Source organism: Grus americana, chromosome 37 (genome assembly GCF_028858705.1).
Source record: "Grus americana isolate bGruAme1 chromosome 37, bGruAme1.mat, whole genome shotgun sequence".
Taxonomy (NCBI): domain Eukaryota; kingdom Metazoa; phylum Chordata; class Aves; order Gruiformes; family Gruidae; genus Grus; species Grus americana.
In genome coordinates, this window is record NC_072888.1 from 518,909 (window position 1) to 541,644 (window position 22,736).

Sequence of the window (22,736 nt, forward strand, 5' to 3'; positions counted from 1 at the left end):
TGCATGGGGTTCTATAGGGGTGCTATGGGGCACCGTGGGGTGCTATGGGGGGCTATGGGGCACTGTGGGGCGCTATGGGGCGCTACTGGGGGCTGTGGGGCACTGTGGGGCGCTGTGGGGTGCTAGATGGGGTTCTATGGGGCGCTGTGGGGCGCTGCATGGGGTTCCATAGGGGTGTTATGGGGTGCTGTGGGGTGCTATGGGGCACTGTGGGGTTCCATGGGGCGCTGTGGGGCACTGTGGGGCACTATGGGGCGCTACTGGGTGCTGTGGGGCGCTGTGGGGCGCTGCATGGGGTTCTGTGGGGCACTACTGGGTTCTATGGGGTGCTATAGGGAGCTATGGGGTGCTATGGGGCGCCATGGGGCGCTGCATGGGGTTCTATAGGGGTGTTATGGGGTGCTATGGGGCGCCGTGGGGTGCTATATGGGGTGTTATGGGGCACTGTGGGGCGCTACTGGGTGCTGTGGGGTGCTGTGGGGTGCTGCATGGGGTTCTGTGGGGCGCTATGGGGCGCTGTGGGGCGCTGTGGGGCTCTATAGGGTGCTATATCAGGCTCTATAGGGGTTCTATGGGGCACCGTGGGGTGCTGTGGGGTGCTGTGGGGCTCTATAGGGGTTCTATGGGGCGCCATGGGGCACTATGGGGCGCTATGGGCCCTATGGGGTTCTATGGGGTTCTATGGGGCGTTATGGGGCGCTATGGGGCTGCCAAGGGTGCTGGGTGCTCCCCAGGGACCTCACCGGGTGCCGGGCGGGAAAGGGGAAGTTGGGGGGTGGGGGAGGGGTGGGGGGTGGGGGGGGAGGGGCCCCGTTGCATCATCTCCCAGGGAGCCGTGGGGCAGAGGAGCGAGAGCTCCCCATCGCGGCTATGGGGCAGGAGAGGGGTCGCCGTGGGGCAGAGCTGCGGCCACGCGGGTAGGGCCGGACGTCTGGGTCCCCGCTATGGGGCTGGGGGGGGCCCTATGGGGCAGGGGGTTTCCTATGGGGCAGAGATGCCCCTATGGGGCAGAGGTGGCGGGTTCTATAGGGTAAGGGTGGGACAGAGGGTCCCTATGGGGCAGGGGGTCCCTATGGGGCAGGGGGGATCTATGGGGCAGAGGGAGCTAAGCTGCAGTATGGGATCCCTATGGGGCAGGGGTCCCTATGGGGCAGGGGGGTCCCTATAGGTCCAGGGGCAGCTAAGCTGTACTGTGGGGTCTCTATAGGGTAGGGGGGTCCCTATGGGGCAGGGAGGTCCCTATGGGGCAGGGGGTCCCTATGGGGCAGGGAGAGCTGAGCTGTACTGTGGGGTCGCTATGGGGCAGGGTTCCCTATGGGGCAGGGGTACCTATAGTGTAGGGAGGGGCTGGGCTGGAGCACAGGGTCGCTATGGGGCAGGGGGTCCCTATGGGGCAGGGGGTGCTAAGCTGTAGTGTGGGTCGCTATAGGGCAGGGGGTCGCTATGGAGCAGGGGGTCGCTATGGGGCAGGGGGTCCCTATGGGGCAGGGGGTGCTAAGCTGTAGTGTGGGTCGCTATAGGGCAGGGGTTCCTATGGGGCAGGGGTACCTATAGGATAGGGGGTAGCTAGGCTGGAGCAGGGGGTCGCTATGGGGCAGGGGTCCCTATGGGGCAGGGGTACCTATAGTGTAGGGAGGTGCTAGGCTGGAGCACAGGGTCGCTATGGGGCAGGGGGTCCCTATGGGGCAGGGGGTGCTAAGCTGTAGTGTGGGTCGCTATGGGGCAGGGGTCCCTATGGGGCAGAGGTCCCTATGGGGCAGGGGGTGCTAAGCTGTAGTGTGGGTCGCTATGGGGCAGGGTTCCCTATGGGGCAGGGGTACCTATAGTGTAGGGAGGTGCTAGGCTGGAGCAGGGGGTCGCTATGGGGCAGGGGGTCCCTATGGGGCAGGGGGTGCTAAGCTGTAGTGTGGGTCGCTATAGGGCAGGGGTTCCTATGGGGCAGGGGTACCTATAGGATAGGGGTAGCTAGGCTGGAGCAGGGGGTCGCTATGGGGCAGGGGTCCCTATGGGGCAGGGGGTCCCTATGGGGCAGGGGGTGCTAAGCTGTAGTGTGGTTCGCTATGGGGCAGGGTTCCCTATGGGGCAGGGGTACCTATAGTGTAGGGAGGTGCTAGGCTGGAGCAGGGGGTCGCTATGGGGCAGGGGGTGCTAAGCTGTAGTGTGGGTCGCTATGGGGCAGGGGTCCCTATGGGGCAGAGGTCCCTATGGGGCAGGGGGTGCTAAGCTGTAGTGTGGGTCGCTATAGGGCAGGGTTCCCTATGGGGCAGGGGTACCTATAGTGTAGGGAGGGGCTGGGCTGGAGCAGGGGGTCACTATGGGGCAGGGGGTCCCTATGGGGCAGAGGTCCCTATGGGGCAGGGGGTGCTAAGCTGTAGTGTGGGTCACTATAGGGCAGGGGTTCCTATGGGGCAGGGGTACCTATAGGATAGGGGGTAGCTAGGCTGGAGCAGGGGGTCCCTATGGGGCAGGGAGGTCCCTATGGGGCAGGGGGTCCCTATGGGGCAGGGGTCCCTATGGGGCAGGGGGTCCCTATGGGGCAGGGGGTGCTAAGCTGTAGTGTGGGTCGCTATAGGGCAGGGGGTCGCTATGGGGCAGGGGGTCGCTATGGGGCAGGGGTCCCTATGGGGCAGGGGGTGCTAAGCTGTAGTGTGGGTCGCTATGGGGCAGGGGTCCCTATGGGGCAGGGGTACCTATAGTGTAGGGAGGTGCTAGGCTGGAGCAGGGGGTCGCTATGGGGCAGGGGGTCGCTATGGGGCAAGGGTCCCTATGGATCATGGCTAGCTATGGGGCAGGGGGTCGCTATGGGGCAGGGGTCCCTATGGGGCAGGGGGTCCCTATGGGCCAGGCCTCGCTGTGGGGCAGGGGTCGCTATGGTGCAGGGTTCCAGCCAGGTGTGGGGCGCCCGTGGGTGCTGTGGGGAGCTGTGGGGCACCCGTGGGTGCTCTCGGGGTGCTGATGGGTGCCAATGGGCACCCTTGGGTGCCCTCAGGGTGCGGAGGTGCCTTGGGGCGCCCTTGGGTGCTGATGGGTGCTCTCGGAGACAATTGGGGTGCCCTTGGGGCGCCGATGGGCACCCATGGGTGCTGATGGGTGCTGATGGCTGCCGATGGGCACCCATGGGTGCTCTCGGGGTGTGGAGGTGCCTCGGGGTGCTCATGGGCACCCATGGGTGCTCTCGGGGTGCATCGGAGACAATTGGGGTGCCCTTGGGGTGCCGATGGGCACCCTTGGGTGCCCTCAGGGTGCGGAGGTGCCTTGGGGTGCCCTTGGGTGCTGGTGGGTGCTGATGGGTGCTCTCGGAGACAATTGGGGTGCCCTTGGGGCGCCGATGGGCACCCATGGGTGCTGATGGGTGCTGATGGCTGCCGATGGGCACCCATGGGTGCTCTCGGGGTGTGGAGGTGCCTCGGGGTGCTCATGGGCACCCATGGGTGCTCTCGGGGTGCATCGGAGACAATTGGGGTGCCCTTGGGGTGCCGATGGGCACCCATGGGTGCTCTCAGGGTGTGGAGGTGCCTTGGGGTGCACACGGGCACCCATGGGTGCTCTCAGGGAGCATCAGAGGCCATTAGGGTGCACACGGGCACCCTTGGGTGCCCTCGGGGTGCAGAGGTGCCTTGGGGTGCACACGGGCACCCATGGGTGCTCTCGGGGTGCGGAGGTGCCTTGGGACTCACATGGGCGCCCATGGGTGCTCTTGGGTGCCGGCGGGTGCCTTGGAACGTGCTGAGGCACCCATGGGTGCTCTCCGGGTGCGGAGGTGTCTTGGGACGCCCATGGGTGCTGATGGGCGCCCGTGGGTGCTCTCAGGGTTCATTGGAGACCTTTGGGGTGCCCTCGGGTGCCGATGGGTGCCCTTGGCATCTCCATGGGGTTCACCCCACCTTGATTTGGGGGTGGTGGCATCTCCGTGGGGTTCAGCCCAGGTTGATTTGAGGGTGGTGGCATCTCCCTGGGGGTGACACCACGTTGGTTGGGTGGTGGCACCTCCATGGGCTTCACCCCACCTTGATTTGGGGGTGGTGGCATCTCCGTGGGGTTCACATCATGTTAATTTGGGTGGTGGCATCTCCCTGGGCTTCACCCCACCTTGATTTGGGGGTGGTGGCATCTCCATGGGGTTCACATCATGTTAATTTGGGTGGTGGCACCTCCCTGGGGTTCACCCCACCTTGATTTGGGGGTGGTGGCATCTCCGTGGGGTTCACATCATGTTAATTTGGGTGGTGGCATCTCCCTGGGCTTCACCCCACGTTGCTTTGGGTGGTGGCATCTCCTTGGGCTTCACATCATGTTGCTCTGGAGGTGGTGGCATCTCCCTGAGCTTCACCCCACGTTGCTCCTGGTGGGTGTCTCCAGCGACACCCATGGGTGCCCATTGAACCTCACCCTCTCTCTTCACCTCGCGCCCCCCCCCCTCCAGTCAAGGTGACGTCTCCTTCCGTCTTCCCGTTGGTGGCCTGCGGCAGTGGTCCCACCCCGGTGGTGGCCTGTCTGGTGGGCGGGTACTTCCCCGAGCCGGTGACGGTGACGTGGGACAGCGGGAGTGTCCCCTCGGTCAGCCGGAACTTCCCCGCCGGCCACCTGGCGTCGGGACTCTACAGCTTGGGGAGTCAACTGACGGTCACCTCCGGCAACCCCACCCGTCTGCAGTGCACCGTCCAACACCCGCCCTCCCGCTACAGTCGGACCATCAACGTCCCAGGTGAGAGGGGACGGTGGGTTGGAGGGGTGGCCGCACCTCCTCGGGTTGGTCGTGGCCTTGGTTGGGTGGTGGCATCTCCCTGGGCTTCCTCTCAGGTCGATTCGGGGGGTGGTGGCATCTCCGTAGGGTTCATGTCACGTCAATTTGGGGGTGGTGGCATCTCCCTGGGGTTCACATCAGGTCGATTCGGGGGTGGTGGCATCTCCCTGGGGTTCACACCGCGTTGGTTGGGTGGTGGCATCTCCCTGGGTTTCATCTCAGGTCGATTCGGGGGTGGTGGCATCTCCCTGGGGGGTCACGCCACATCAATTTGGGGGTGGTGGCATCTCCATGGGGGTGACGCCACGTCGGTTGGGTGGTGGCATCTCCCTGGGGTTCACCCCACGTTGATTTGGGAGTCTCCACCCCCTCCCTTTAAGTTCACCCCACGTTGCTCTGGGGGTGGTGGCATCTCCCCGGGCTTCACCCTACGTCGATTTGGGTGGTGGTGGCATCTCCCTGGGCTTCACCCCACGTCGATCTCAAAAACTCCTCTTCTTCTCGCCCGTGACCTCACGCTCGCATCGCCGGTGGCTTCTTCTTCCAGTTACCGTCCCCGAGGTCCCCACCGTTGGTTTCTTCCACTCTTGCGACATCTCCTCGGTCCAACTCGTTTGTCTCATCAACCACTTCTCCCCGGCCACGGTGACGGTGGAGTGGTTGGTCGATGGCTTCCCGGTCTATCCCAACCCTCCGTCCGAGCCCGTGGAACCTGAGGCCAGCGGTAGGACCTTCCGGACCAGCTCTCACCTCAACGTCTCCTTGGAGGAGTGGCAGCAGAAGACCTACACCTGCAAGGTCACCCACCCCGCGTCCGGCATCACGCAGGAGGTCGTCGGCCACAAGTGCTTGAGTGAGTTCGAGAGACGTTGATTTGGGTGGTGGCATCTCCCTGGGGTTCACCCCATGTTGATTTGGGTGGTGGCATCTCCCTGGGGTTCACCCCACGTTGATTTGGGTGGTGGCATCTCCATAGGGTTCACCCCATGTTGATTTGGGTGGTGGCATCTCCCTGGGGTTCACCCCATGTTGATTTGGGTGGTGGCATCTCCCTGGGGTTCACCCCACGTTGATTTGGGTGGTGGCATCTCCATAGGGTTCACCCCATGTTGATTTGGGTGGTGGCATCTCCATAGGGTTCACCCCACGTTGATTTGGGGGTCTCCACTCCCTTTGGCTTGACCCCACGTTGCTCTGGGGGTGGTGGCATCTCCATGGGGTTCACCCTATGTTGTTCTGGGTGGTGGCATCTCCCTGGGGTTCACCCTACATTGCTTTGGGAGTGGTGGCATCTCCCTGGGGTTGACCCCTGCCACGTTGCTCAGGCCGTGGTGGCATCTCCCTGAGCTTCACCTCCACCATCTCCTCCACCCTCCAGCTTCTCCTCCGGACGCCAACAACATCCAGGTCTTCATCCTCCCGCCCACCCCCTCGGAACTCTACGTCTCCCAGACTCCCAAGGTCCGTTGCTTGGCCACCAGTTTACCCAGCGACGACGGGCTGGTGGTCACCTGGACCCGGAGACAGGGTGGGACCCTCCGACCCCACCTTCTCGAGCTGAAGGCCCAGTACAACGGGACCTTCACGGCCACCAGCGAGGTGCCCATCTCCACCCGGGACTGGGAGAACGGCGAGACCTTCACCTGCACCATCCAGCACAACGACCTGCCCTCCACCCTCAGCAGGAGCATCAGCAAGAGGCCTGGTGAGAGGAGGTGGACGGATGGGTGGAGAGGGGTGGAGGTGGGTGGAGGTGGGTGGAGGTGGGTGGAGGTGGGTGGAGATGGTTGGAGATGGCTGGAGATGGATGGAGATGGGTGGAGATGGTTGGACATGGATGGAGATGGCTGGAGATGGATGGAGATGGTTGGAGATGGTTGGATGGAGATGGGTGGAGATGGATGGAGATGGGTGGAGATTGATGGAGATGGTTGGAGATGGTTGGAGATGGATGGAGATGGTTGGAGATGGATGGAGATGGTTGGAGATGGGTGGAGATGGGTGAGATGGGTGGAGACGGGTGGAGATGGTTGGAGATGGGTGGAGATGGGTGGAGATGGGTGGAGATGGGTGGAGATGGGTGGAGATGGGTGCAGATGGGTGGAGATGGGTGGATGGAGATAGGTGGAGATGGATGGAGATGGGTGAGGTGGGTGGAGATGGATGGAGATGGGTGGAGATGGTTGGATGGAGATGGGTGGAGATGGATGGAGATGGTTGGAGATGGGTGGAGATTGATGGACATGGGTGAGATGGGTGGAGATGGGTGGAGATGGATGGAGATGGTTGGACATGGATGGAGATGGTTGGAGATGGGTGGAGATGGGTGGAGATGGTTGGAGATGGTTGGATGGAGATGGGTGGAGATGGTTGGAGATGGATGGAGATGGGTGGAGATGGATGGAGATGGTTGGAGATGGTTGAAGATGGTTGGAGATGGGTGAGGTGGGTGGAGATGGGTGGACATGGCTGGAGATGGATGGAGATGGTTGGAGATGGATGGAGATGGTTGGAGATGGATGGAGACGGGTGGAGATGGTTGGTTGGAGATGGATGGAGACGGGTGGAGACGGGTGGAGATGGGTGGAGATGGGTGGAGATGGGTGGAGATGGTTGGAGATGGATGGATGGAGATGGTTGGAGATGGATGGAGATGGTTGGAGATGGTTGGAGATGGGTGGTTGGACATGGCTGGAGATGGGTGGAGATGGGTGGAGATGGTTGGTTGGACATGGCTGGAGATGGCTGAGGTCACATCCCGCGCAGCTCCCATCGCCTCTCACGGCCCTCCCCTCCCCTCGGGTTGTCCCCACCCCACCCCACCCCACCCCACCCCCTTCCTCCATCTTCTCCCCCCCCCCCCCTCCGCCCCGCCCTATGACATCACCGCCCGTCGCCGTCGCAGGCAAACGCCTGACGCCCAGCGTCGCCCTGCTGCCCCCGCCCCCCGAGGAGCTGAGCGCCCGTCGCGACACCCTCAGCCTGACCTGCCTGGCGCGCGCCTTCTACCCGGAGGACATCTCGGTGGAGTGGCAGAAGAACCAGGACGCGGTGGACGCCGGGAGTTACGACGTGACGGCGCCCATGAAGGAGAAGACGGGCGACGCGTCCTACTTCGTCTACAGCCGGTTGGGCGTGGCGAGGGACGCGTGGCTCCAGGGCAACACCTACGTCTGCATGGTGGTCCACGAAGCTCTGCCCATGAAGTTCATCCAACGTAGCGTCAACAAGCAGCCGGGTAAAAAATGAGGGTGGTGGCATCTGACCCGGCTTCGGTAGAGCGACCACCTCCCGAGTTCCCGACGCGGTGGGGAATAAAGGAGAAGAAGTCAGGCTGGCGTCTGCCTCTGAGCGCCGTGGGGACGGGGCGGGCGGGGGACAGAGTGGTGGGGTGGGTGGAGAGACGTCTGGGTGGGGGGGGGTGGAGAAACATCAGACATGATGGGTGGGTGGGTGGGTGGAGGAGAAACATCAGGCTTGGATGGATGGATGGATGGAGAAACATCAGGATGGATGGGTGGATGGATGGGTGGAGAAACATCAGACCTGGATGGGTGGATGGATGGAGAAACATCAGGATGGATGGACGGATGGATGGGTGGAGAAACATCAGACCTGGATGGGTGGATGGATGGATGGAGGAACATCAGGATGGATGGGTGGATGGATGGGTGGAGAAACATCAGACATGATGGATGGGTGGATGGATGGATGGAGGAACATCAGGATGGATGTGTGGATGGATGGATGGATGGAGGAACATCAGGATGGATGCGTGGATGGATGGGTAGATGAACATCAGACTTGGGTGGATGGATGGAGGAACATCAGACATAGATGGGTGGATGGAGAAACATCAGACATGGATGGATGGATGGATGGGTGAACATCAGACTTGGATGGGTGGGTGGATGGAGAAACATCAGGATGGATGGATGGGTGAACATCAGACTTGGATGGGTGGGTGGATGGAGAAACATCAGGATGGATGGGTGGACGGATGGATAGGTGGAGAAACATCAGACTTGGATGGATGGATGGATGGATGGATGGATGGATGGATGGATGATGGAGAAACATCAGGATGGGTGGATGGGTGGGTGAGTGGATGGATGGGGAGACATCAGAGAATGGGTGGAGATGGGTGGACATGGATGGATGGAGATAGGTGGAGATGGATGAATGGAGATGGCTGGAGATGGCTGGAGATGGCTGGAGATGGATGGAGATGGATGGAGATGGCTGGAGATGGGTGGAGATGGGTGGAGATGGGTGGAGATGGGTGGAGATGGGTGGAGATGGATGGAGATGGGTGGAGATGGGTGGAGATGGATGGAGATGGGTGGGTGGAGATGGATGGAGATGGGTGGAGATGGCTGGAGATGGCTGGAGATGGATGGATATGGGTGGAGATGGGTGGAGATGGATGGAGATGGGTGGAGATGGATGGAGATGGATGGAGATGGATGGAGATGGGTGGAGATGGATGGAGATGGGTGGAGATGGGTGGAGATGGGTGGAGATGGGTGGAGATGGATGGAGATGGGTGGAGATGGTTGGAGATGGGTGGAGATGGGTGGAGATGGGTGGAGATGAATGGATGGAGATGGATGGAGATGGGTGGAGATGGGTGGAGATGGGTGGAGATGGTTGGAGATGGCTGGAGATGGATGGAGATGGATGGGTGGAGATGGATGGAGATGGGTGGAGATGGGTGGAGATGGTTGGAGATGGATGGAGATGGATGGATGGAGATGGATGGAGATGGATGGATGGAGATGGGTGGAGATGGGTGGAGATGGGTGGAGATGGATGGGTGGAGATGGATGGAGATGGATGGAGATGGCTGGAGATCGATGGAGATGGATGGAGATGGATGGATGGAGATGGATGGAGATGGGTGGAGATGGATGGAGATGGATGGAGATGGATGGAGATGGGTGGAGATGGCTGGAGATGGCTGGAGATGGTTGGAGATGGCTGGAGATGGGTGGAGATGGGTGGAGATGGATGGAGATGGCTGGAGATGGCTGGAGATGGGTGGATGAGGTCTTGGCGAATGGACGGCTGGAGAAGCACGCGCGGGGGTGGACAGGTGACCCAAGAGACGAGTGCCTTCAAGGGCTGGGTGAGGGACCCACCCAGGTCCTCTGCGGGGTGAGAGCGGGTGGCAGAGAGGTCCCCCGGCTCTGAGGGACCAGGAGATGGGTGGCGACCAGGACGGGAGGTCCACAGGTGGTTGGGTGGACCAAGGGTGGGCCGGCAGGAGGAGAGGACACCCGGGATGGGCAGAGGGACAGGCAGCTGCCGGCCACTGACCTTCTTCCTCCTCCCCACCCCAGAGTTCAGCCTGCCTGAAGACCTCTGCCAGGTGGACCCTGAGAAGTCCAACGGGCCCTGGGACACCATCGCCGTCTTCATCACCCTCTTCCTCCTCAGCGTCTGCTACAGCGCCACCGTCACCCTCTTCAAGGTGGGCCGGCGAGGAGATCAGGAGGTCCCATGGAGCGGGGGGTGGCTGGGTGGTGGGATAGACGGCCACGATGGTTGGGTAGGTGGGGGGTGGGGGGGTCCTTGGGTAGATGGGTGGGTGGGTGGGAGGTTGGGTGGGTGGTTGGATGGTTGGGTGGTTGGATGGTGGGGTAGATGGATGAGCAGATGGTTGGGTGGGTGGTTGGGTGGGTGGTTGGATGGATGGTTGGACGGTTGGACGGTTGGTTGGATGGTTGGATGGTGGGGCAGATGGATGAGCAGATGGTTGGGTGGATGGATGAGTGGTTGGATGGGTGGTTGGGTGGATGGGTGGGTGGTTGGGTGGGTGGTGGGTTGGATGGTGGGGTAGATGGATGAGCAGATGGTTGGGTGGATGGATGAGTGGTTGGATGGGTGGTGGGTTGGATGGTGGGGTAGATGGATGAGCAGATGGTTGGGTGGGTGGTTGGGTGGATGGTTGGATGTTTGGATGGTTGGATGGGTGGTTGGATGGTGGGGCAGATGGATGAGCAGATGGTTGGGTGGATGGATGGGTGGTTGGGTGGGTGGATGGTTGGTTGGATGGTTGGACGGTTGGATGGTTGGATGGGTGGACGGGTGGATGGTTGGATGGTGGGGTAGATGGATGAGCAGATGGTTGGGTGGTTGGTTGGGTGGTTGGACGGTTGGATGGTTGGATGGATGGGTGGATGGGTGGTTGGATGGTGGGGCAGATGGATGAGCAGATGGTTGGGTGGATGGATGGGTGGTTGGATGGGTGGATGGTTGGTTGGATGGTTGGACGGTTGGATGGTTGGATGGGTGGTTGGATGGTTGGATGGATGGTTGGATGGTTGGATGGATGGATGGTTGGATGGTTGGATGGTTGGATGGATGGTTGGATGGATGGTTGGATGGTTGGATGGATGGATGGATGGTTGGATGGTTGGATGGTTGGATGGATGGGTGGTTGGATGGTGGGGCAGATGGATGAGCAGATGGTTGGGTGGATGGTTGGGTGGTTGGACGGTTGGATGGGTGGTTGGATGGTTGGATGGTTGGATGGATGGATGGATGGTTGGATGGTTGGATGGTTGGATGGTTGGATGGATGGTTGGATGGTTGGATGGATGGGTGGTTGGATGGTGGGGCAGATGGATGAGCAGATGGTTGGGTGGATGGATGGGTGGCTGGGTGGGTGGACGGACCAGTAGATGGTTGGACGGTGGGTTGGTTGGATGGTGGGGCAGATGGGTGGGTGGGTGCCAGCAGAGGCAGGGCCCTCTGAGCCGTGTCCCCCCAGGTGAAGTGGCTGCTCTCCACCGTCATCCAGCTGAAGCAAAGCCCCGCCCCCGACTACAAGAACGTCATCCAACCCGTGGTCTAGGGGGGCGTGGCCCCCGCCCCGGCGCCGCTCTCCCGTTGGCCGCTCGCTCTGAGGGACGGTGACACCCCCCCACCGCCACCGCCACCCGGGGGAGGGGCTAGAGGTGGGGTGGCCACGCGGAGGAGACAACGAGGAGAACGTTGGACGGGGAGAACGTTGGACGGGGAGAACGTTGGATGAGGAGAACGTTGGATGAGGAGGACGTTGGATGGGGAGAACGTTGGACGGGGAGAACGTTGGATGAGGAGGACGTTGGATGGGGAGAACGTTGGATGGGGAGAACGTTGGATGAGGAGGACGTTGGATGGGGAGAACGTTGGACGGGGAGAACGTTGGATGAGGAGGACGTTGGACGGGGAGAACGTTGGATGGGGAGAACGTTGGATGGGGAGGACGTTGGATGAGGAGAACGTTGGATGAGGAGAATGTTGGATGAGGAGGACGTTGGATGAGGAGGACGTTGGACGGGGAGAACGTTGGACGTGGAGAACGTTGGATGTGGAGAACGTTGGACGAGGAGGACGTTGGATGAGGAGAACGTTGGACGTGGAGGACGTTGGACGTGGAGAACGTTGGATGAGGAGAACATTGGACGAGGAGAACGTTGGACAAGGAGAACGTTGGATGAGGAGAACGTTGGATGAGGAGAACGTTGGACGTGGAGGACGTTGGACGGGGAGAACATTGGACGAGGAGAACATTGCATGGGGAGGACATTGCACAAGGAGAACATCGCACGAAGAGGACATTGCACGGGGAGGACATTGCACGAGGAGAACATTGCACGGGGAGGACATTGCACGAGGAGAACGTTGCACGAGGAGAACGTTGCACAAGGAGAACGTTGCACAAGGACCTCAGGAGAGCACCCTGGGGTGGGTGGCACCCCCAGATGTGGGTGGGGGTTTGGGTGGGTGGGTGGGGGAGGGGATGGACAAATGATTCCCAGGTGGAGCCGTGGTGGGGAGAAGGTGGGACACTGGCCACCAGGGCCACCCAAGGCAGGAGATGGCCACCAGGGCCACCAAGGGAAGGGGCCACCAGGTCAACCCATGTGGAACTGGCCACCAGGTCAACCCATGTAGAAGTGGCCACCAGGGCCACCAAGGCAACTGGCCACCAGGTCTACCAAGGGAACTGGCCACCAGGGCCACCCATGAGGAAGTGGCCACCAGGTCAACCCATGTAGAAGTGGCCACCAGGGCCACCAAGGGCGGTGGCCACCAGGTCAACCCATGAGGAAGTGGCCACCAGGGCCACCAGGAGAAGTGGCCACCAGGTCAGCCCATGTGGAACTGGCCACCAGGGCCACCAAGGGTGGTGGCCACCAGGGCTACCAGGGGAACTGGCCACCAGGTCAACCCAGGTAGAAGTGGCCACCAGGGCTACCAAGGGAACTGGCCACCAGGTCAACCCGTGAGGAACTGGCCACCAGGTCAACCCATGTAGAAGTGGCCACCAGGGCCACCAGAAGTGGCCACCAGGTCAGCCCATGTGGAACTGGCCACCAGGGCCACCAAGGGTGGTGGCCACCAGGGCTACCAAGGGAACTGGCCAACAGGTCAACCCATGAGGAACTGGCCACCAGGTCAACCCATGCAGAAGTGGCCACCAGGGCCACCAAGGGTGGTGGCCACCAGGTCTACCCAGGGGAGTGGCCACCAGGTCAACCCATGAGGAAGTGGCCATCAGGGCCACCAAGGCAACTGGCCACCAGGTCTACCAAGGGAAGTGGCCACCAGGTCAACCCACGAGGAACTGGCCACCAGGTCAACCCATTGGCCACCAGGGCCACCCACCAGGAACTGGCCACCAGGTCTACCAAGGGTGGTGGCCACCAGGGCCACCAGGAGAAGTTGCCACCAGGGCCACCCAGAAGGGGGACGGGGCGGGGCCGTCTCTTTTTCCCGAAAAGCGGCCGAGTTGGGGCAACCCCCTCTTTGCATCTGCATCCGCCTCCGCTTGGGGTTTTTCGGGGGTTTTGGGGGGCAGTTTTGGGGTTTTTGGGGGTTTTTTTTGGGTTTTGGGGGGGGGTTTGGGGGAGTTTTGGGGTTTTGGGGTTTTTTTTTTTTTTCTTTTTTTCCTGCCAAACACGGCGCCCCCAAAATCGCTTTTTTTTCGCCTCGGTTTCCGCCCGTTTCCCGCGCCCGCCCGCCCCGCTCCGAAAAAAACCGCTGCTTTTGTCGCTTCCCCCCCCCCAAAAAAAACCAACCCCAAAAAATAAAAAATAAAAAATTTCCGAATTTCGAGCCGCTCGGTCTCTTCGCGTTCCAAAAAATACCTGGGGGGTGGGGGAAAAAAAAAAATTAAAATTTTTTTGGGGTGAAAATTACCCCGTTTATGGTTAAAAAAAAAAAAAACACCTAAAAAAACCAACTTTCTCATTTTCTGGGGGAAAAAACCTCATTATAGGGCAAAACCCATTCGGTTCATGGCAAAAATGGCCAAAGGAGCATTTTTTGGGCAAAAAAACCCCCAAAAAGCCTTGACCGACAACTCATTTTAAGGCGAAAAATGCAAAAAAAAAAAAAAAAAAAGGTCTTTAATTTAGGAGAAATCTCCCGCTTTCATTTTTGGGGTAAAAAACTGCAATTTAGGGTAAATCCAAGTCCTTTTCTGGGTTAAAAAAAAACCTCCTGGGTTTATGGGGGGAAAAAAAGCATTTTAGGGTGAAAAATGTCGCATTTTATGGCACCCCCTCTCCGCGGTTTACGGCCCCCCCAAAAAAAAATTCCGCAATTCAAACCCGTAATTTTAAGGTAAAACTCCTCGGTTTTGGGAAAAAGCTCCGAATTTTAAGGAAAAAAAAAAAAAAATCTGAGATAATGGAGAAAAAAAAAACCCCAACCCCTCATTTTAGGGCAAAAAAGGGCAAAAGAAGGATTTTTATGGCCAAAACCTCGCCCTCGTTTGACGGTAAAATAAAGCGATTTTCGAGCAAAAAAAAAAAATTCTTATTTGAAGGCAAAAAATTCGTAATTTTAAGGCAAAAAAAAAAATTTCCTCATTTTAAGGCCGAAAAAATCCTTATTTTAAGGCGAAAAATCCATATTAAAGGCAAAAAAAAAAATCTTCATTTTAAGGCAAAAAAAATTTTCCTTGTTTTAAGTAAAAAAATTCCCTTTTTTAAGGCAAAAAATTTCCTTAGTTTAAGGATTCTTTAATCCCTCATTTTAAGGCAAAAAAGGCCGAATTTTTAATGCCAAAAAATCTTATTTACAGGATTTTAAGGCAAAAATCCTCGGTTTAAAAATCAAAAAAATTTCCTCTTTTTTAAGACAAAAAAAATTTCCTTTGTTCAAGGGAAACAAATTCCTTATTTAAAGGGAAAAAAAATTTTCTTATTTCACGGCAAAAAAATTTCTTATTTAAAGGCCAAAAAAAAAAATCTCGATTTTAAGGCAAAACCCCTCGTTTTGTGGCAAAAGAGAAAAAAATCCTTAATGCAAAAAATGGGTCATTTTAAGGCAAAAAAAAAAATCGTCATTTTAAGACAAAGCAGTTCATTTTAAGGCAAAAAAGTTCATTTTAAGGCAAAAAAAATTTCCTTATTTTAAGGAAAAAAAAAATTCCTTATTTTAAGGAAAAAAATTTCCTTATTTTAAGGCCAAAAAAATCCTTATTTTGAGGCCCGAAAAATCTTCATTTTAAGACACCCCCCAAAAAATCCTCATTTTTGGGGGGGAAAAAAAAAAAAATCCCTTATTTTTAGGCAAAAAATCCTCATTTTAAGGCAAAAAAAAAGTTCCCGAATTTTAAGGCAAAAAAAAAAAAATCTCTAATTTTAAGGCAAAAATCTGCAGTTTAAGGCAAAAAAATTTCCTCATTTTAGGAGAAACCCCCGCTTCTTTTAAGAAAAAAAAAAAATTCCGTATTTTTAAGGCAAAAACCCTTATTTTATGGCAAAACCCCCCCCATCGGTTTTACGGCACACCCCACCCCGCATTTTTTGGGGGAAAAACCCCCGTTTTCTGGCAAAAGAAGCGGTTTTGGTGTCAAAAAAAGCGCATTTTTCCGGCACGAAAAGCAGCGTTTTCTGGCAAACCCGCACATTTTCCGGCAAAAATCCGAATTTTCTGGCAAACCCACACAATTTTTTGGGGAAAAAAATCGACATTTTCTTCCTTTATCACCATTTTAAGCCCCAAAATTCCCCCTTTTTCCCCCAAACCAAGCACCTTGCGGCAAAAATACCCATTTTTACCCTCGCTGCCGAACCCAAATTCCCCCTTTTTTTCCCCCCAATGATTTTTTGCCCAAACCCCTTGAATTTTGGCACAAAACTTGCCTGGATTTTCGGAGAGAAATCCCACCAAAATTTCACAAATCTTGACTTTTTTCGCCCCAAAATCTTGAGCTTTGTGTCCCAAAATCTTCATTTTTGTGCCCCAAAATCTTGAGGGGGTTTGCCCCCCAAATCATGAAGTTTCGGTCAAAAAAAAAAGAAAATTCTTTAATTTTGTGCCCCCAAAATATTGAAATTCTCACCCCAAAATCTTGACTTTTACACCCCCAAAATCGCGATTTTTGTGCTCCAAAAATCTCCACTTTTACACCCAAAACCTGCAACTTTTGTGCTCCAAAAATCTCCACTTTTGCGCTCCAAAAATCTTCACTTTTACACCCAAAAATCTCCACTTTCGTGCTCCGAAAATCTTCATTTTTCACCCAAAAATCTGTATTTTTGTGCTCCAAAAATCTCCACTTTTACACCCAAAAAATCTTTTTTTTTTGGGGGGGGGGGTGGTGTCCAAAAATCTCCATTTTTACACCCAAAAATCTCCACTTTCGTGCTCCAAAAATCTTTGGTTTTACACCCAAAAAATCCGTATTTTTGTGCCCCAGAAATCTCCACTTTCATGCTCCAAAAATCTGCATTTTTACACCCAAAAAATCTGTATTTTTGTGCTCCAAAAATCTCCACTTTTGTGCTCCAAAATTCTTCGGGTTTACACCCAAAAATCTCGACTTTTGTGTTCCAAAAATCTCCATTTTTAAACCCAAAAAAAAAATCTGTATTTTTGTGCTCCAAAAATCTCCACTTCTGCACTCCAAAAATCTTCACTTTTACACCCAAAAATCTTCACTTTTCTGCTCCAAAAATCTCCATTTTTACACCCAAAAATCGCGCCTTTTGTGCTCCAAAAATCTCCACTTTCGTGCTCCAAAAATCTCCATTTTTACCCCCAAAAATCTCCACTTTTGTGCTCCAAAAATCTCCATTTTTACCCCCAAAACCCCCTGCATTTTTGCGCTCCAAAAATCTCCCCTTCCCCGCCCCAAAACCTGCACTTTTGCACCAAAATCGCCTGTTTTGCCAAAAACCGCCATTTCCACGCATTCAAAGAAACCCAAACCACCATTTTTTTTGGGGGGGGGGGGGGCCAAAAATCCCCAATTCGCTTCTTTCCTCCCCAAAAATACCCCACACCCCCCCATCAAAAATCACCACTTTGGGCTTTTTTTGCACCAAAACCGCCTTTTTTTGCCCCGTTCCGCTCCCCCGCTCGATCGCGTCACCGCCCGGCCCCAAAACTTTCGTTTTTCGCCTCGATTCCCCCCCCCCCCCGGCCCCCAAACCCCCCCAAACCGGGCGGATTTCACCCCAAAAATCCCCGGGCCGATCTCCTCCTCTCACCTGATTGGCCAACGCCTGCAGCCGCTCGCTCAGCCAATGGCAGCGCAGGGACCTCCCCTTCGCCCTCGCCTGATTGGTCAGGACCGCCGTGAACTCCGTCGCCCCCTCCAAAAAAAGGGGCAAAAAGCCCCCGTTTTCCACCCGGTTTGCCCCAAAATGGCTCCTCCTGGCCACTTGAGGTTCTCCTGGAGGTCTTGGTCTTCTCCTGGACACCTGGGGGTCCCCCCCCATCCCATAATTCCCCCACATGACACCCCCCCCCCACCGTGGTCACATGGACCTTCTGGACACTTGAGGTTCTCCAGGAGAGTTGGGTTCTCCTGAAATCTTGGGTTCTCCTGAAATCTTGGGTTCTCCTGGACATCTAGGACCTTCCCGGACACCTGGGGGTCCCCCCAAATCCCATAATTCTCCTATATGTCCCCCCCCACCGTGGTCACATGGACCTTCTGGCCACTTGAGGTTCTCCAGGAGAGTTGGGTTCTCCTGAAATCTTCACGGCCCCATCCCATCCGTTGAGGTTCCTCACGGCTGCACCCCACCCGTTGAGGTCCTTCCCTCTCCCCTTTCCTCCTCCAATCCGGGTAGAGGATCCTCCCCAAAGCTCCGGCTTCTTCGGCCAATCCCAAGCCGCAATGAACCAAGGCGAACGCTTGAGGGGAGGCCCCGAACCCTTCCCACCGATGTCCTTCGGCCCGACAGCTCCACCAACAAGACGGTGGTCCAACCGCTGGCCAGGGCCACCAGACGCCTGGAGCTGGGGTGGGCTCAACTGCCCCACAGGTGTCCCCCCCACACACACCTGTGGTGACACCTTCTGCCCCATAGATGACAACCCATGGAGGTTGGATGATGGTGGAGCAGAGGTTCCACCAGAAGCCCATGGAGAAGACCACAGTGAAGCAGGCTGTTCTCCTACAGCCCATGGAGGTTGGATGATGGTGGAGCAGAGGTTCCACCTACAGGATGACGGTGGAACAGAGGTTGCACCATCAGCCCATGGAGGATGATGGTGAAGAGATTCCACCAGAAACCCATGGAGAAGACCATGGTGAAGCAGGCTGTTCTCCTACAGCCCATGGAGGTTGGATGATGGTGGAGCAGAGGTTCCACCAGAAGCCCATGGAGGTTGGATGATGGTGGAGCAGAGATTCCACCTACAGGATGATGGTGGAGCAGAGATTCCACCAGCAGCCCATGGAGAAGACCATGGTGAAGCAGGCTGTTCTACAGCCCATGGAGGTTGGATGATGGTGGAGCAGAGATTCCACCAGAAGCCCATGGAGAAGACCATGGTGAGGCAGGCTGTCCCCCTATGGACCATGGAGGATGATGGTGGAGCAGAGATTCCACCAGAAACCCATGGAGAAGACCATGGTGAGGCAAGCTGTCCTCCTACAGCCCACAGAGGTTGGATGATGGTGGAGCAGAGGTTCCACCACCAGAAGCCCATGGAGAAGACCATGGTGAGGCAGGCTGTTCTCCAGCCCATGGAGGTTGGATGATGGTGGAGCAGAGATTCCACCAGAAGCCCATGGAGAAGACCATGGTGAGGCAGGCTGTTCTCCAGCCCATGGAGAACAATGGTGGAGCAGAGGTTCCACCAGAAGCCCATGGAGGTTGGATGATGGTGGAGCAGAGGTTCCACCACCAGAAGCCCATGGAGAAGACCATGGTGAGGCAAGCTGTCCTCCTACAGCCCACGGAGGTTGGATGATGGTGGAGCAGAGGTTCCACCACCAGAAGCCCATGGAGAAGACCATGGTGAAGCAGGCTGTTCTCCTACAGCCCATGGAGAACGATGGTGGAGCAGAGGTTCCACCAGAAGCCCATGGAGGTTGGATGATGGTGGAGCAGAGGTTCCACCAGAAGCCCATGGAGGTTGGATGATGGTGGAGCAGAGGTTCCACCACCAGAAGCCCATGGAGAAGACCATGGTGAAGCAGGCTGTTCTCCAGCCCATGGAGGAAGGATGAGGGGGTGCAGAGATTCCCCCTGCACCCCGTGGAGGACCCCACGCCCGAGCAGTTGGTCAAGGTCTACACCCCATGGAAGAGACCACGCTGGAGAAGTTGGCGAAGGTCTGCACCCCATGGAGGACCCACGCTGGAGACGTCGGTGAATCCCTTCGGGATCGGCCCAAGGAAACGCCGCGGCAGCTTTGGGTTGGAAATGGTTTATTGGGCGCGTACTGGGAGCCGTACTGGGAGCCGTACTGGGAGGACTGGTCCCGTAGCGGGATCGGTACAGAGAGGGGTCCGCAGCGCCGAGGTCGTACTGGGAACGTCGCGGGTCGTCGCTTAACCTTAGCTCGGTCTGGCGTCGTACTGGGAGCACTGGTGCTATACTGGGAGCGCTGGGGTCCGTACTGGGAGCGCTGGGGTCCGTACTGGGACCCGTGTCGGGCAGCTGCAGCTCGGGTCGGCGTCCTACTGGGAGCGCCGGGCTCGTACTGGGAGCGCTGGGCTCGCGCTGGGACGGGTGCTCGTAGAGCCGCGGCTCGGGCCGGGCGCCGTACTGGGAGCGCTGGGCTCGTACTGGGCCGTACTGGTGGGCTCAGGGGTCGGGGGGGTCCCCGTCGCCCCCCCTGACCAGCAGCACCGGCCCCAGCCCCTCCGTCAGCACCTCCAGGAACTCCAGGTCTGAGCCGCGTCAAGGGGCTGCCCCACGGCTGACCCACGGCCGCCCCCCAAGCGCCCCACGGTGCCCCCCAAGTGCCCCCCTCACCCGTTTTTCCCCCTCGTTTTCCCCATTTCCCCCCCCTTTTCCCCATTTCCCCTCCATTTTCCCCATCTTTTCCTCCCGTTTCCTCGCATTTCCCCCTCTCTGCCCCTGTTTCCTCCCTGTTTCCTCCCAATCCCCCAAATTTCTGCCCAATTTCCCCAGTTTCTCCCCATTTCCCTCATTTTTGCCCTTCCCCCCACTTCCCCCCGTTCCTGTCCCACTTCCCCCCGTTCCTGTCCCACTTCCCCCCCATTTCCCCCCGTTCCTGTCCCACTTCCCCCCGTTCCTGTCCCACTTCCCCCCCATTTCCCCCTGTTCCTGTCCCACTTCCCCCCGTTCCTGTCCCACTTCCCCCCCATTTCCCCCCGTTCCTGTCCCACTTCCCCCCATTCCTGTCCCACTTCCCCCCCATTTCCCCCCGTTCTTGTCCCATTTCCCCCCGTTCCCCTCGTCTTTGCCTCGTTTTCCTCATTTTCTCCCCATTTCCACCCCATTTCCCCTCGTTTTGCCCCTTCCCCCGCATTTTCCCTTTTCCTGCCCTGTTCTCACCCCGTTCCCCCCGTTTCCACCCACTCTTGCAACCATTTTCTGTTTCTCCCGTTTTTGCCCTTATTCTCCCCCTATTTCCCCCCTTACTTCCCCCCCATTTCCCCCATTTTTGCCCTATTTCCCCCCATTTCCCCCCCCGTTGCTCCGGTTTTGCCCCCACTTTCCTGGTGTCACCCTGTTTCCCCCCCCCTTCCTCCCCACTTCCCCCCATTTCCGCCCCATTCCTCCCCATTTCCCTCCTGTATTCCCCCCCGTTTCCCCCTATTTCCCCCATTTCTCTCCCCTTCCCCCCCATTTCCCCCCTTTCCCCATTCCTGCCTCGTTTCCCCCCCGTTTCCCCCATTCCCTCTCATTTCTCCCGCTGTTTCCCCCCGTTCCTGCCCCATTTCCCCCTTGTTTCCCGTTTCCCCCCTGCTTCCCGTTTTCCGTTTCTCCCCCTTTCCCCCCATTCCCCCCCATTTTCTCATTTCCTCCTGTTTCCTCCCCATTTCCCCCCCTTTCCCCCCATTCCCCCATTTCACCCCCGTTTTCCCATTTCTGCCCCATTTCCCCCATTCCCCCCCCGTTTCCCCCTCATTTTCCCCTTCCCCCCATTCCTCCCATCATTTTTCCCCTATTTCTCCCCTTTTCCCCCATTCCCCCCGTTTCCATTTCCCTCTCATTTTCCCATTTCCCATTTCCCCCTCATTTTCCCATTCCCCCCCATTTCCCCCCGTTCCCCCCATTTCCCCATTTCCCCCGTTTCCGCCTTGTTTTCCCATTTCCCCCCCATTCCCCCCGTTTCCCCCTCATTTCCCCATTTCCCCCATTTCTCTCCTTTCCCCCCATTCCCCCGTTTCCTTCTCATTTTCCCATTCCCCCCATTTCTCCCGTCATTTCTCCTGTTTCCCCCCCATTTCTTCCTATTTCCCCCTCATTCTCCTGTTTCCCCCCCATTTCCTCCCCGTTTCCCCCTCATTTTCCCATTTCCCTCTCATTTCCCCCCACTTCCTCCCCCACAGGATACAGTTGTCGAGGGGCTGGGGGGGCCCCATTCCCCCCCCCGTTTCCCCCCATTTCCCCCCGTTCCCCCCATTCCCCCCCATTTCCCCATTTCCCATTTCCCCCCCACTTCCCCCCCACTTCCTCCCCCGCAGGATACAGTTGTCGAGGGGCCGGGGGGGCCGGGGGGGCGGGGGAGGGGGCAGGTCCAGCAGCACCAACCGGGCCCCGCCCGAGCGTCGCCCCACGGCCTCGTTCAGCCGCTCCGCAGCGTGCATGCGCCGCACGTTCCCCCTGCGCCCAGTACGCACCAGTACGCACCAGTATGCACCAGTACGCACCAGTACGCGCCCCCAGTACATGCCAGTATGTGCCAGTGCACACCAGTACGCACCAATACAACCCCCAGGACGCACCAGTATGGGCCGGTACGCACCAGTATGCACCACTACAACCCCCAGGACGCACCAGTACGTGCCAGTACACGCCAGTACACACCAGTATGCACCCCCAGTACGCACCACTACGCACCCCCACTACGCACCCCCAGTACACACCGGTACACACCAGTACGCGCCAGTACGCGCCAGTACAACCCCCCACTACACGCCAGTATGCACCAGTATGTGCCAGTACGCGCCAGTACCCCCCCCAGTACACACCAGTATGCACCAATATGCACCAGTACCCCCCCCAGTACACACCAGTATGCACCAGTATGCACCAGTACGCACCAGTACGCACCAGTACGCACCAGTACCCCCCCCAGTACACACCAGTACGCACCAGTATGCACCAGTACGCCCCCCAGTACCCCCCCCAGTACACACCAGTACACACCAGTACCCCCCCCGGGGCACGTCCCGGTAACACTCACGGGCTGGGGCCGCGGCGGGCGACGCCTCCTTCCCCTTCCCCTTCCCCTTCCTCTTCCTCTTCCTCTTCCTCCCCGGCGCTGGGGGCTTGCGAGGGAGCGGGGCCCCCCTGTGACATCATCAGCGTGACCTCAGCGCCCCGCCCAGGATTGGACGAGGGGAGGTGGGGGGGGTGGGTGTGACATCACCTGCGCCTGGCGCATCTGCCGCAGCATCTGGGAGCGCTGCTCCATCATCAGCGTGCGCTCGTAGGTGTACGCCGACACGTCGCTGTCGTGCTGGGGGCGGGGGGGAGTTTGGGGGGGTCCGGGGGGGTGGGGGGGGGGTTGGGGGGGTCTGGGGGGGGTGGGGGGGGATTTTGGGGGG

The 22,736-nt window shown here is 57.9% G+C and overlaps 1 protein-coding gene and 1 gene segment (V, D, J or C); one reads left to right on the plus strand and one right to left on the minus strand.

Moving 5' to 3' along the window:
* The first annotated feature begins 74 nt into the window (after positions 1–74).
* On the plus strand, positions 75–8,077 carry LOC129198885 (Ig epsilon chain C region-like). The segment is given in 6 exon segments: positions 75–104; positions 830–917; positions 4,424–4,705; positions 5,292–5,597; positions 6,123–6,449; positions 7,650–8,077. Coding segments are annotated over 6 exon segments (1,377 nt in total).
* Positions 8,078–19,408: 11,331 nt separating this feature from the next.
* Positions 19,409–22,665, minus strand: LOC129198899 (solute carrier family 12 member 6-like). The gene is made up of 4 exons (XM_054808532.1): positions 22,559–22,665; positions 22,373–22,479; positions 21,656–21,789; positions 19,409–19,883 (listed from the first exon to the last, which is right to left on the minus strand). Exons 1-4 carry the CDS (start codon positions 22,604–22,606, stop codon positions 19,798–19,800), a joined length of 375 nt encoding a protein of 124 aa, XP_054664507.1. The 5' UTR covers positions 22,607–22,665; the 3' UTR covers positions 19,409–19,797.
* Between the last annotated feature and the right edge of the window lie 71 nt (positions 22,666–22,736).